This window comes from Urocampus carinirostris, chromosome 15, assembly GCF_059441175.1.
Source record: "Urocampus carinirostris isolate Australia breed hairy pipefish chromosome 15, RoL_Ucar_1.0, whole genome shotgun sequence".
Classification (NCBI taxonomy): domain Eukaryota; kingdom Metazoa; phylum Chordata; class Actinopteri; order Syngnathiformes; family Syngnathidae; genus Urocampus; species Urocampus carinirostris.
Genome location: NC_142363.1, coordinates 18,841,164 through 18,856,933, shown reverse-complemented (window position 1 = coordinate 18,856,933; position 15,770 = coordinate 18,841,164). Strand labels below are relative to the sequence as shown.

The 15,770-nt window shown below is 37.5% G+C and overlaps 1 protein-coding gene across 2 annotated transcripts in view; it reads left to right on the top strand.

Annotated features, from left to right (window-relative positions):
- Window positions 1-15,770, top strand: part of LOC148351777 (unconventional myosin-VI-like) — a 92,060-nt gene that overhangs the window by 39,011 nt on the left and 37,279 nt on the right. For both annotated transcript variants that reach the window (XM_088353927.1, XM_088353928.1), the window contains exons 16-25: window positions 2,451-2,578; window positions 5,680-5,775; window positions 6,194-6,364; window positions 8,402-8,440; window positions 8,519-8,612; window positions 9,606-9,736; window positions 9,805-9,882; window positions 9,972-10,101; window positions 11,337-11,427; window positions 12,756-12,906. In XM_088353927.1, coding sequence (XP_088210053.1) covers window positions 2,451-2,578; window positions 5,680-5,775; window positions 6,194-6,364; window positions 8,402-8,440; window positions 8,519-8,612; window positions 9,606-9,736; window positions 9,805-9,882; window positions 9,972-10,101; window positions 11,337-11,427; window positions 12,756-12,906 — 1,109 coding nt within the window. The remainder of the gene's footprint in view (window positions 1-2,450; window positions 2,579-5,679; window positions 5,776-6,193; window positions 6,365-8,401; window positions 8,441-8,518; window positions 8,613-9,605; window positions 9,737-9,804; window positions 9,883-9,971; window positions 10,102-11,336; window positions 11,428-12,755; window positions 12,907-15,770) is intronic.

Sequence of the window (15,770 nt, the reverse complement as noted above, 5' to 3'; positions counted from 1 at the left end):
TCGGACATTTATGAAATGCAGGTGTTGGTAGGAAAAGGTAACATCCTTAAAGGGTCTGCAAATCTATCATGGAAAGATAAAGTGCTTAGCGAGAGATCAGCAGCAACTCCACACTGCCTCTGCAGGTCAAACACTAGGAACCAAAAGCTATATCCCAACCACAGAGGAGAAGGATCCCACGCTGCTGAGGAAAGGAAGAAAGGGGAAGAGCAGGTGGTGGAGAGAATCCCCTTGGAGATTGGTACCAGAAACATACCTGGAACATCAACAAACAACAACCAGCTAGCAGTTAAGAGGAAGAAGAAGAATAAAGAGGCAAGCGATCAAGTGGCTATAAGCAAACGAGTAGGCAGTCTGGGAGAAAATCGACAATGACATCACTGTACTTTGTGTGCATTCACTAAGCGGGCAGATGAAGACCAAGCTTAACACCTTGGGAGACAACATGTACGAGGATTGCAGGAGCCAAATTGGAGGGGAGGCAAAGCGCAGCCCCCAAGCAAAAGGGAAGGTGGGAAACTCCTGCAAGTGGCATGGAAGAAGAAAATAATCCTGTCAGAATGGCAGAGAGCTGTTACAGTCTTCATTCCGAAGGAACAGAATTCTGGCACAATCAGCCAGTTCAGAAGCATCACTCTGTTGAATGTGGATGGGAAGATCTTCTTCTCCATCATGGCTAAGAGGCCGCTGCACTCCATCAGTCTGGGTTACAAGGAGGAGTAGGCCCATGTGGTTTTGAAGTTAAAATAATCCTCCGACCACCTTCTCCCACCCATCCACCTGCTCAACATGGGAAAGTGTCATGGAAAGGCCTATGTCTTGGCCCGAACTCTGGAAGATCCCTCAAGCTAGGCTCAGCTTTTTGATCCAAACAACTTACAACCTGTTAGCCTGCCCCAGAATAGCCACCTGTAGTTAGGCACAGAAGAGATTTGCGCCCTCTGTAGTACCATCAATGCTAGCTTTCAGCACATCCTCTCAGGTTGCAAGGCGTCACTGTCCCCAGGCGAATACAGATGGCGACATGGCGCTGTTCTGAATAACCTGACAGGAAGTAAACATTCGGCCAACAGCACCATCATGATACACCACTCAATTTTCAAGGGTTGGCGAAAACACCACTACTCCCAGCCCATCAAACGCAAGAGAGTTCCTCTCACCTGGAATATATTTGTTTTTTCTTATTTTTATACATTGGAAATTATTTTTCTAGTAATGTCAGATTTTAAATTCAATGAAAAGAAATTGGTATCGTTGCAAAATCACAACAGTCAATTTTTCCTCAAGCTACAAACAAAAAAAAATCTCACCTCATCGAAAAAATACTGATTTTAAGTATTATTGTTCAGATTTTTCAGATTTTACTACATTTTAAAGTTATTTTTGTATTAAAATTGTTTTTTTTTCATTTACTACTACTTGCTAATAATACATATTTTTTTCTTATTCTAATACTTTTAAAATTATTTTTCTATCAAATAGACAAGTAACAAATAAAATGACCCACCTGTTTATTATTTTTACTACAATAGGGAAATTCAATAATAAAAAAAACACCTAATTATTTAAAAATATATATGTTTGTAAAGAATATACAAGTATTAAAATAGTAATAACAAGAGAACATTTGTTTGCCATCTGTCAAAAAAAACATATTAAAATAATACAAATGATACTTTAATTCAACACTTTCTGTTAAATGAACAATATTTTTTATTTTTTGTTTCAGGTATACAATGTTAAAAATCATCAGTGAGGAGTGTACTTGGCTCAAAAGATATTTTGCCAGGGGTATATCAATGAAAGATGTGTTAGATTCACTGCCCTATACCATTCGTCTTACTCACATATCACTCACTGTTCCAAAAATGTTGCTGTCTTTGCTACAAAAGCATATTTTTCTCCAAATCCCAGAAGCTCTTGTCCAAAGAGAGGCCGTATAATAAATCTTTGGGGCTTTTGAGGATTATTTAGTGGCACATGAAGGTGGGAAAAATGATACAATCTTGTGTCTTGTTGTCCTGCATGTCAAATAAATTGCAGCATTAATAGGAGAAGTGTTCCGCCGTATCAAGGTAAAGCGTTTTGATTTGTATTTCAAAGGCTGTGATTATTCAGGTACGAGGTTAACTGACAGCCATGAATAACATTTATGACTTGCAAATGACCATTTGGTCTGCGCATTAATTCACTCATCAGTCTTCTGGATTCATGCACAGGTGCTTGCTCATGCAAATATTCCTGGAGGTCTTTGGCTATTAGATTATATTCCAAACACAGCGTGCCATATGAATAATTCAAATGTGATACTAAATGAGCATCCTGATGAACATGTTTTGTGCTTTGAATATTCAATTGGAGTGGACATAACATAAATGTTACAGGATCCATTGCATTATACAGTGTTTGTACGCTGAGCTTTTTGGATGTGCTTCTGGAATGCTTTACAGACCTGGTAGAAGCGAAACTCGTGGGAATTCTAGATATCCTGGATGAAGAGAATCGTCTTCCTCAGCCCAGCGACCAACACTTTGTACTGGCTGTTCACGGCAAGCATAAAGACCACTTCAGACTTACGGTTTGGCATCTTTATTGCATGCTCACCCAGCCCAGACACAAACACACACACAGAAATGTGTGCCTGGCATTGAAATCGACTAGTTCCGTTTTTGTTGACGTTTTAACGGGGTCTGTGTGCTACTGCAGTCACGTGACAGACACACACAAAAACAAACTTCACGTCTCTCTCCCCATTTGTTGCTCTCATTCGTTTGCGCCGTCTCTCTCCCCATTTGTTGCTCTCATTCGTTTGCGCCATCTTCTTGCAAGCAAGAAATCATTAAAATATTTTAGACTGCATCCTTGACACTTGTTGAACTTTTATAACAATCTTATTAAGAATTGTCCCTGGAAAATTGTTTTCTTCACAGATTATCTGTTTGTATTCAAATCAATATTGTCATATATGTGGACTAGGTGACATAGTTCGGAGGTCTTACTAGCTGCCACTCAAATATATTAAATATGACAAAGTGCCTAGTATACCTCATGAGAAAACTGCTATTCTTCCAACTTGTCTTTCTGTTTTTTAAAGTTTTTGTGAAATTGCAGATAATTACCATAGTTCCCAGACTATATGCGCGCACACCACATTATCAAGCACACCTGCAAAAACTTTTTTGTCTTATATTCTTATATGAATAAGGCGCACCAGACTACAGGGCACATGAAATTAAGACTACAGTAAGAATAACTGTACTTGGGGTTCGTGCTAAGATTAATCAATGTATAAGTATTGCTGCCTAAAGTTGCTAAACATAGTTTGCAACAGAAAATGAATCTGGATCGTGATGGTGAGGGGCCCCGACACTACCTTTAGATCACCAGTGGTACAGATGACACATGGAATTAGACCTTATGTCGTTGTCAAACTATTTTACTAACGGTGCCAGAAAAAACAAATTTGCATAGTGCATTCCGATAGGTTAAACAGTCTCTCCATTTCACGTGTGAGTCAATAACCTCTCGCTTTCATATGTATACATACGTAAAAGGGGTATAGAATTTTGTTGAAGGACAGTCTATTTTCTGTTTCTGTCTTTCACAACGTTATTGACGCACAGGTAAAGAAGTGGAGAGACGGTTTAATCAGAATGGACTAATCATTGTTTCTGGCATTGCGAGTTAAAGACATGTGATTATGAGATAAGCTCTTATGCCTTTTCGTAGATCATCTACCACTGGAGGTCTAGTGGTTAAGTATAGGCGCCCTGACCACTAGAATCCGGGTTTGAATCCCGCTGCATCCAATGTATCATAAATTCAGACCTGCAATAATTATCGATTGATCAAAGATAGCTCAAATCAATTATTGCTCCAATGCGGAAGTATACCGTAATACATTGTGTCGTAGTGCACAACTATAAATACTGTATGCATTTCCAATCTGTAAAAAGGCTCACCGGGTTATAAGGCGCATTTTCAAATGTATGGCCATTCTGGGGGTTTTGGGTGCCCCTTACGGTCTGAAAAATACAATGCAATTAATCACTGAAAAGTACGGCACACAAAGTGTAATGAATTCTAGTAATCACAAAAATACATTACCCAAATTAAATGCATTCATGAGAACTAGTTTTTGTTATTTAATGAATTAATTGAATTTACTAATATATGACTGAAAAAAGAAAACTATTTAAAAGTTATCAAATGATGATTTTTACTTTTAGGTTAAAAAATTCATTTGGATTGTTTTTCTTTTGTTTTACTAAAGTAACATATTAAAGTGTTATAAAAGTGAAATAATGAAAACTGTCCATCCATCCATTATCTTCACCGCCTATCCTCAATAGGGTCGCGGGGTAGCTGGATACTATCCCAGTCATCTTCGGCCAGTGGTGGCCAGCCAGTCACAGGGCACACAGAGACAGACACCTCACTCGCTCACTCAGACCTAGGGGAGAACATACAAACTCAACACTGGGAGGTTGCGGTAGCAGGACTAGAACCCTGAACCTCAGCACAGTGGGGCTGCGCGCTAACCAGCCATCAGCCGTGCCACTAATGAAAACTAGAACTAAGCATTTTTTCCTACATTTTAACTTGTATTGTAATTTCTGAAGGCGAAGACAACCAGAAAGTATTTCTATGCTATTAAGTTTCATATTCTTATCCCTGCAACTAGTCTAAGTGGCGTTGTGATTCGTACTGAGTTTGTACAATATGAATTGAGCATTAAAATCCACCGGTTTTAATCATCTAAGCCATTTTGCTTTTTACTATTCAGTAAAAATGAAACCACTGTTTCTCATGGAATTGGGCAGACGGATCACATTTCAAGCTGTAGAAACAGGTGAACTGTAATTGGTCATTCATTACCTGGGCCCTGCCCAACTGTGATGTCATCTTCAGGTTTTAACCTCAATAGCAACCCCTTCATTATAAAAGGAAATGCATTCGCTTTTTAAGATATATCTTAAAGATTTTTTTCCTTAGCTTTCATCAACAATTGGCCAGGAGAACTGACTCCTCTATGCCGCACAGTTAGCTTTAACGGGTCAATTTTTAATATCCACTCAAGTTACCAAATATGGTTCATTGCCTTGGAAATGGTCTTCACTTTCCAAGTGCTTTTCTGCCTCCAAGGTACTTGAAGCACTTTTAATGTCACCTCGTTCACTCACTGAATAATGATGGTGGCATATGTTGCCACGGAGGAAACGTCTGCAGGCTCGATATCTCTCTCAGAGATCAAAGCAGGAACCTGCGGTCATATCGCATTTGCCGCTACCTGAGTTGAACCAAAGCTTATCTATGGTGATATGTACCAATTCTACAGGTTTATTTTATATAGGTATTGTTTGATTATATGCATGCATAATAATACCATAGGTATACCTACAAGAGAAAATGATCAATGCAAGCTGTTAAACAGTCAAATGAAAGCAACGTAACATTTTCTTTAGAATGTGCCTGCTATGCATTGCATAACAATAGCATTTACTTTTCATTTCAGCCTAGCACTATTGAGCCAAACAAGGCTCCCATAATCAATACTCAAGCCGCGTACAGTTGATAAACAATCTTCTGCATCGACAGTGATGGATCATTCAGGGTGTAATCATTACATATGCAGTTCAACGCTGACCATATGTAACATTGGCTGCCTCTTCTTTGCAGGTTCCCAGGAAGTCCAAACTGGCTGTTCATCGGAATCTGCGAGACGATGAAGGCTTCATCATCAGACACTTTGCTGGAGCTGTCTGCTACGAGACGGTAATTTGTCCTGCAGTCTCAAATGTATGGAGCAGTCTTTCCCTCCTGAATATTCAGGAGCTGCATTATGCAGTGATGACAGTGTCAGTAAAAAACACAAGGAAAATTAACTGTGAGCGATGCAGTTTGGTGTTGTTGATGAAGTATCACAGCAGCTGCTAAATGGGTGTCAAATCTGCAGCTTCTCAATTGAGCTTAGACCTCCTTAAAAACTCATCCGTCATCTTGGCATAAATTGTTATTGTAGAAAGTTAAAATATGAATGTGTTTATTGTCAATTGTGTTTGGCGATAAAGAGCATCTTATGTGGCTTTTTTCCCCTTTTATTTTGAGGCCAATATATATTATAATTTTATCAAGACGGAATGAACATTTTTTTCCTGACAAGTCAAAATAACGTGCGTGTTTGTGTCAACAGACTCGATTCGTGGAGAAGAACAATGACGCCCTCCACATGTCCTTGGAAAGCCTAGTGTGCGAATCGAAGGACAACTTTGTGCGGGAGCTCTTTGAGACCTCCACGACGAACAAGGACTCCAAGCACAAAGCGGGGAAACTTGGCTTCATCAGCGTTGGAAACAAATTCAAGGTCAAAGGAGGCTCCAGAGTTGATTGTTTCTCATTGCAGAGCTTGCAATGATAGGAATTTGAAATATAGCTTAACAAAATACAGATTTATGAAAACACACAGCTTTTACGTCAGTTTTGAATAAAATTGAATATCTTAATTTTGAATGGCGATTATGCATAATTTTCAAGCCATCAATCCATCTTAACAGCCTTGATTATTCAGTGGTCAACTGAGTCTATTTCAACCCTACTTCTAACAATTACATCAAGATAGTTTGGTTGTAGTTTATTTAAGTATTGATTACCAAGTGCTGTCATGTCGGTTACTTTTGCTGCCTTTGTCTATGTTGCCACCTGGACCCTATAAGGGAGACATGACGTCAGAGAGGAGGAAGGTGACTAGTGGGGAATTTTGGCTTTGTGAGTCCGTCTGTCTGTAGCGGAGAAGAGAGAGGTGACTGGTAGCAGTTTTGTGGTATCCTCAATTACGTCCGTCTTAACACACACATTGGCCGCACTGCAAAAAATGGTGTGCTGCACAATTTAAAGAAAATCTACGACTTTAATGTGCGCCCTACGGTCGTGAAAATATGGTACTGTAAAAACAGCTTCCAAAAGCTTTCTTATTTCTCACATTGATTGTATTCAAGCAAGCTTGTAATAGCTCGTGGAGCATATTTGCTGAGACACCATAACAACTACAAAGTTATTTCACACTATTGAAAGAAACTGACATGGAATGTCAAAGCCAGAGTTTATTTTTTAAGTTATCTCTAAAACCTCTATTAGTTTATTTTAGTTAAACTTTATTTTTATTTTCATTTAAAAGTCCTAATTTAAAGTAGTCTTTTTATTCTTTTGCAATTCACAGTTCATGGATCCCTTAACAGCATGGGTTGTCGAAGCACCATTGAGTATGCAACTCTAGCTTTGATTTCTAGACAGCTTTCTCCATTGTCTTTTTTTGGGTTGTGTTAATGTTGTTGGCCCAGTTCTTCTTCTCCTCCTGGCCCCTTGGACTGTGCCCTGGAGAATTATCTTGGTCAGTCCTGATAATTTTGTGACTTGACCATACCACTGAAGTTTCCGTCCGCGCACAGTTGACAACAGTTCTTTGTAGGGTCGAATGTGCCCTCTGATGGTGTTGTATATTGTTTTGTTTGTCACATGGGCTATTTAGCTGATGCATAAGTTTCTGTGGCCTGGATTTTCAATAGCATGGTATTAAAATATGGGTTCTGTTTTGATTTTTTACTGTGGAAAAAACATTTTTCCCTGTTAAAAATATCTCTTTTAAAAAGTGTAATGGAATGGTTCATTTTTAATTTGTGAAATTTCCATCATTGCATATTTCATGTATGCTGTGGCCTGCTTAATAATAGTCCATGGGCTTTATTCCATGGTCACATTTTAAAGCTAACATGTTATAACATATTATAATTGTACAAGCCTCTTGTCCATATTAAATCTTTCAAAACAAGGTTACATTGTTTTTATAAAAAACAAACATCAGCGTCACAGAACAAATTGTGTTTGGGTTTACAAGTTTCAGTCCATTCCAGTATTTTATTTCCCTGTCCTTGGGTCTTTACCCAATGCTTCTTCAAACAAAAATAGCTGTGATTTCTAGAAATCTCAGCTACTTTTTGAGAAAGATAAGACAGTTAAAGTCAAAAATGATTGCGAGACAGAGAAGTCTGAAAACGAAATCCTCCTATAAGACACTCACCAAGAAGTGTTTATTGAACCGCAAGCAGACAGTGTTCTCGTCTTCTGTTTGTTTCGAGAATGGGAAATCTGCTCCCCACACCGCACCACCCCCAATCAGGTACAAAATACGCGCCATGTTTCTCAACAGACTTTATCGCTGCTGAGGCTGCTGCAGGGCTTTCATCACTAATGCACCAGACACGGACTTTCGCACAAAGATAATGCCGTTCAATAAGGTGCTGGTGACCACACAGTGTTGCAGGGGATGTGTGGTGCCCAGCTCACTTATCTTAAAGTCCTCAAACTTAAAACTTGTGGATGAGTGCTCTTTTGCTTGTCTTTGCAGACCCAGCTCAACTTATTGCTGGAAAAACTTCGCAGCACGGTGAGTTGTTATGACCACAAAATCAAAACATCTGGCAGATTTATCTTTTCCTTATTTAATAGACTTCTTTTCATGCAGGGCTCCAGTTTTATTCGCTGTGTCAAACCCAACCTGAAAATGGTCAACCACCACTTTGAAGGTGCTCTGATTCTCTCACAGCTGCAGTGCTCAGGTAACATGTTTTGTAATATGTCCGCTATGACCAGTAACATCAGACTTACGACTAGGATTGGTTCCAACAAACTGGGCATACATCCATTACAATGGCACCATCTGCTTCCCCAGGCTGTATCTAGTTACTGTACTGTGTAATGGTGGATTGTTGTGCTGGCTGGCTGCCAAAATAGTTGTACCCATTGCCGGGCTGCTACGCGTTGCCGCGTCAGACTTTAAATTTTAAAAATATTGAGCATCTGCCAGAAAAAAATGAGCATCTGTTGGCCATTGTTGTAAAAACAGTTGGATTTTAGGCGTTCTGGTCTTAAAACTGATGGACCTATAATGCTCCAACTATTGTGTAGTAATGTCATCCACTAAATGTAAACGAACAGCCAAAATTGACGACATAGGCCACATGACCCTCAAATTGGTTTCTTAAAAAAGTAGAAGAGATTGCGAGAACATTAAGTAATTAAAAAAAGGTTGTTTTTTTTATTGAATCAATAATATCTATCCCCCCATATATATATATATATATATATATATATATATATAAATTTTAAGAATTATAACCTTGCTTATTGTAATGCTTTCTTCTTTAGTTACTGTTAGTAATAATTGTTTGGGTTTCACTGGCAGATATTTCTTCCCTTGAATAACATATTTTGCGTAAAAGAATGTTTTCTCCATTTTTGATGTATTTTAGGGTAAGATTAAAAATGCATTTTGAAATGAGCAAAAAAATCGGACATTGCATGTCGTAGATCGTATTTTTAAAAAAAACTAATTGTAATATGACAAAATAATAACTAAAATAAGCTCTTTTTTTCAATGAATTTTAAAATATTAGCTTATTTGAAAGGGGATTCTTTTAAACTATTTTTTACATTCTATTCAAAATGTTTGTCCTTTTTTTTAATTTCAGAATTATATTCATAAGTATGTTTTTTATTTCAATCATAATGTTTTAATTGTATTTTTTTAATTCCCCTTAATTTTTTGTCAGGAATGGTGTCCGTGCTCGATCTGATGCAGGGGGGATTCCCCTCCAGGGCACCTTTCCATGAGCTCTATAATATGTACAAGCAGTACATGCCTGATAAGCTAACACGGCTAAACCCAAGACTCTTCTGCAAGGTACTATGATAATAGTGTAGCTAATTGGACATTTTTACACAATTTTTTTTACAAATGTCATTTTGTAGGCTTTATTTAAAGCACTTGGTCTGAATGACAATGACTTCAAATTCGGGTTGACAAGAGTGTTCTTCCGCCCTGGCAAGGTATCTGAAAAATGTTTCCTATTAAACACAAACTCTCTATGCCCTGATAAAAGCCTAGTTAAAACTAAACATTGCTTGGCTGTTGGTAGTTTGCTGAGTTTGACCAGATCATGAAGTCGGATCCCGAGCACTTGGCCGAGCTTTTGAAGAAGGTTAACACGTGGCTTGTGTGCAGCCGGTGGAAGAAAGTCCAGTGGTGCAGCCTTTCTGTGATCAAACGTGAGTCCAGTCTACCACATATAACAGATATCATAAAAGTGTGGCAGGCGGCTGTTATATAGTTTCTACCCCAGTATTTTGTCATTCCTGATAGCATTACTTACTGTTGTTATTACACTATAAGGCGCACCCTCATAAAACCCTTTTTTGTCATATAGTTTTATATATAAGTTGCACTGGACTAAAAGGCACATGGAATTTAAGCAATAGTAAGAGCTACCATATTTATTCATGTATAACCGAAGCTTACAGTTTATATTCATGCAATGGTTATATTAAACATTAAACAGTTAGAGAACCCAGGTTGCAGCGGTGAGAGCACCGAAACCTAACCACTAAACCAGATAAAGAAGATATATGAAAAGGTATAAGATTTGATCTCATTATCACTCTATTTTTACTCAGTGTCAATAACCTCAAAAAAGCACAAGAAAAACTACTCTTTGGTGTATCTTTATTTATATATTCCAGGATGACTTTCTCCAACATTCGTTTCTCGCAGGGTAAAAATGTGATAAAGAGCTAAGATTTAATGCCTTTTCATAAGTTATCTGCATCACTGGTGATCTAATGGTGAGGTTCCAGCACTCTAATCATCGTAACCCGGGTTCGACCCCTTTTCATAAGATGTTTTGCGATTTTGGTCAGTGATGATTTTCGATTGATCAACCTTGCGCAAATATAGTAGTAAACCTCGTGCAGTCACGCACATTAGTGCACTTTTCCACTGTATTTTGCGGTATAGAAGTCGCAATGAGCTATAAGGCGTGCTTTCACATTACTGGCAGACTTAGGGTTTTCAGGTGCGCCTTGTAGTCCGGAAAATACGGTAAGTCATACTTCACACCCTTGAATGCATTTGTAATGTGGATCGTAGCGCCAAGCTATTTGAATTTGTCTGCTCAAAGCAGTCCGATCATTAAACAGCGTGCATTTTGCTCTTCGTTTTGAAAGCATTCAATTAAATTATGGAGGAAAATTGCAGACTTGAAGAGGCACTTCCCGTGTAACAGACCATACAAGCACTATATTGTATTTCATTCGCCTAATTGTATTCATGGTTTTTTTTTGTGAGTGCACCAAAACAGTATTTGCCACATTGTTGAATTAGGACTTAAGGGACTTAAAGTGCCATTTCACAATGAACGATGGTATCACATTTCTTTGTGAAAAAAAGATTTCTGCTCATATTCCAAATGTGTTTTGAAGTGTTTCCCTTCTTCCAACGTCACTAGTCAGGAACAAGATGTGCTACAGGGCTCTGGCGTGCATTAAGATTCAGAAGACGGTTCGCATGTGGTTATGTAAGCGGAAGCACATGCCCCGGTGAGTCTCACCCTCTATGTCAGGTTTACCGTAGTAATTTAGAGATCAAAATGTTTGTTTACAAATGTTTGGTTGAAAAACTGCAGTTACACGGAGCAATGACATATTTACCTGGTCAGTTCGCTTGAGATAGCTTGGGGGGAAAAGTACAATACTGTAAAGTGTAATATAACCAAGTGTTGCGCCTCTACGGTACAAAACACTCTTTCCTATTTGTTGGGATTTTAAAACCTTTTTTTCCCTAATAAATATAAAATAGAAAGACAATTGATACCCTTTGACAATTTAAAAACAGCTAATTAATTTAATGTCAATAAAGAAGTTCCATCCTCTGTTTTAACACTTTCAGTGTTACACAATTATAAAAATAAGCTGTGAATTTGTAAAATGTATTTGCACCAAAGCCAGTGTTTCTCTGCCTTTTTTAATGTATCCCAGGAACAACTAATTCTTCACTGAGGATCTTTAACGTTGTTCACCATATATATATATATATATATATATATATATGTATATATATATATATATATATATATATAAAGGTAGAGACATTTTTATCAAGTATTTTTAGAATTGAAACAGGACAAGATTTTTATTTTGTTTTACAGAATTCAAAGACCCTTATTTTTCCCCTCATATTTTATTTTACATTTTTTTCACCTTGTTTTTTGTAAAATAATAAAACTTTAAAATAAACAAAATTGTATCTGAATGTGGTAAAAGGCTGATGATTTAGCTCATTTTATATTATATGCAATATCAGATAATTTTAATTGTTAGATATTTTTTAAGGAATATTTTTTCTTAGAAGGGAAGCGAAGCAGGTGATGCGCTTTGAAAATATATGCATATATAGAACAACCCTTATTTTAATTTTGATTCCTCCAATTCATACAAATACTTAGTACAGTCACCATCATTCATTCTGAATGTTATTTTGTTCATTTTGCAAAAGAAAAAATTCACATGAAGCCAGTAGCAAAAGCAGATAATTTGATGTTGTTAATAAAGTCCTTTTTAGTAATAGTGGGCTGATCTGTATTTGCCCTCAAATGGAATAAACAACAACAGGCTGCAGATTTAACCTGTATTAGTCTAATTTGTCTCTAACTTTCGTGAGGCAACATCTGGCCAATAATTACACAAGGTTATTTTGTACAAGTGGTTCCAAGTAAGCTTTATTCTGAGTATCCTGTGTGTTCAGTACAGTTGCTTGGCACTTTTCAGGGTAAACTTTTTCTTGTATACATAATACTGCCACTGTGATCTCAATTTTTCAATAAAATTGAGGTAATTGATTAAAAAAAACTGTTTGTATTTTTTTACAGCATTGACGGTATGGTGAAGGTGAAAAATTTGAAGAAGTACATGGAGCGTTTCAACGAGGTGGTCAACGAGCTGAAGGAGGGCAAGCAGGAAATGGCCAAGCAGGTCCATGAGCTGGCAGCCTGCATAGACTCTCTGGGGGCCCGGATAAAGGTGAGTCGTCGTAAATTTGATAGCGTCCCTGCGCACAACATCCAAGGATCATTGTCTAGTTGTAAAAACTGACCTTTTTCAGTGAGTAAAAAAATGATTATTGCATGTCCTTTTCAGATGCTATATTATTGAGATGTGTGCATTATTTTCTTTTGCGTTTGCTTTAGGTTATGAAGGTTGAATTGTAAGTTCTCAAATGTTTTTTGTCCAGTCAAGGCCTGGCTTGAGAAATAGTATGAATCTGCAGCAGCCTAGCATAGCATGAACTGACTTGGTTTGCTGTCCTTTACAGACATATACTTTACCCTAATTTTTAGTCTAAGAATTACATGTTGTGTATGCCATCATACGTTTTAGACTATAAATCATACTTCATTTAAAGGTTTGTGATCACACAGACAATTCTGGTTTTCCATGAAAAAAATCAAATTTTTATTCTTTAAATTAGTTGTCTAATGCCTGTGTTCTTTTGCCCATGTTAATTTCCTTCATTTGTTGCTCAGTCTCAGATATGTCGTTTTCTGTGCCATTCTGCCTTAAAAACCAGCATCTCAGATTCGCCTCTTCACTGTAGTTGTTGACACTGGTGATTTGCTTGTACTATTTAATGAAGCTGTTAGTTGAGGATCTGTAATGCGTCTATTCCTTATATTAGAGAGTCTAATGTACTCCCACTTCTCTTTCTGCTCTGATTAGAGCCTGTGCTGTTCTCTGAAGGAAGTAGTACACATCATTGTGGGAGGTCTTCAGTTTCTTGGGAATTTCTCGCATGGAATAGCCTTCATATTTTAAAACAACAAAAGACAGTTGAATTTTTGATGACAGTTCTCTTTTTCTGGACATTCTGAAAGTTTCCCCACACCCGTAAATGTGACGCTCCACATACTCGACTAGCTCAAAGTTAAGTTAGTTTTATAGTTTCTCTAACCAGCTAAACTGTTCTCAGCTATTCTGATATCATTGCAGAAGGGTTTACTAATCATCCATTAGCCTTCCAATGCGATTAGCAAACACAAAGTACGACTAGAACACTGGAGTTCTGGTTGCTCGATATAGACCTCTTTACACCAATGTAGATAATATAAACAGACATTTGCTGCTAAAATAGTTATTTGCCACATTTACTATGTATGGTGTGTATTTCAATTAGTTTGATGTTTTTTTCATTGAAAAAAACAGTGCCTTTCCTTCAAAAATAAGAATAATAGCAATATAGGTATGTTTTTCAATACCCTACCGGTACCAATGCATAAATTTAACTTCAAGTTGTCTCAGAATGCTCTGCAAGGTGCTACACAATGAATAAAATGCCCAAACTATGCACTAGTGTCCACATAGGTCTTCCTACTTAAGTGTGCAAACATCATGCGTTTTCTCCCAATCGATATTTTCAATCAGGTCATCCTTTCTTCAATAATGTAATCCAGCATGGCTGTTCCTTAAATGATCAAACTTGATTAGCAAAATCCCAGTCCACCCCATGCAATAACTCCACCTTTTATTGGATCTCGCAAGTACTGCAAATCACCAAATAATCTACATCTTATCCAATGAGCATTCCCCACAAGGGTTGCTTTTTCTTCAAACTGTTGCTCCTCTCGCATCATTAGCAGCTACGATAAACGAGAGGTGATGATAGCTGATGCGTCCTGGCTGATTCCTGACCTTTCCTATCCCAATCCCCCATCCCAGGTTCATCTCAGTCAGCCTCTCAACCGTTTTATTCTGTCGTTATCTTATTAGCAGCCCAATGACAACACTCACAGTGCTCTGTGTCGCTAAGTGAATAATTCATGGGATGCCGATGCCTGTCATTCAGGCTTCTGTACTTTGGGGACGAGACCTTGTCACCTACCGGCTTTGTGTTCTTGTTAGTACCTCTCTCTAATGAATTTGCACAATATACTGACCTCTACTACACTCATTAATTGTCCGATATGTCCAGCAGCCAGCAAGTCTGTCTACATCTTTTTTTTTTCCTTTTTTAATTCTGTTTTGTTGAGGCATGGGAAAATGTTGGCACACAACAAAGGTCATCCTGTCACTTAAAGTTTCTCAAGGTTGGAGCAATTTTTTTCCGTTTTAAAAGCATTATTAATAATAAAGATTGTTCAGATTTGATCTGAAAATGTTATATAATGATGGCTGTTTTTCTGTGCATGTGCAACTGTCTGATTGCATTTTTAAAGGGGAAAAAACAATACTGGTGGTGGGGAAGTACTTATTTTTTTATATTTTAAATATTTAAAAAAAGCTAATACAGGTAACGTTCGATTTTCACAATGGTCATACGTGTTGCCGGGCTGCTACACACAAAATACATGTTTAAAAAAATCATTTGGTAAAAATTATGCATCTGTGAATAAAAATGAGCATCTGTTGACTAGTTGTAAGTACGAGTGAAGGTGAGTCAAGTAGTTCATAAGTCGGATCTCACTGGTAGTATTTTTAAAGATTTTTAACCATAACCCTAAGGAACAGTTAGACGAAAAATTGTAAAGTTAAGTGGTCAAAAGAAGTTTAGTACCATAATTCATCTCATGTTATGTATTCTCATGTTATGTATTTACTCATTTTACTAAATTATTATTATTCAAAGGGACTGAACAAAATATAGAACTCTTTGAGTCACTGTTGCCGTTTTCTGGCTTTTATCATTATTGCAGCCTCATTCAGCTTGTTCACGATGTGCGTACAAGCACATGCATTTAATAGAAGCTCTCGGATAAACAATTTTTCATCTTTCTTGGGGTTTGGCTCGACGTTTTGGCTCTACTTGGGGTTGACATTTTGCATGATTTATTAAACAATACAAGGAGACCAGAAACCCATGGGGACCAGCATTACGATACTCTCAAGCAATA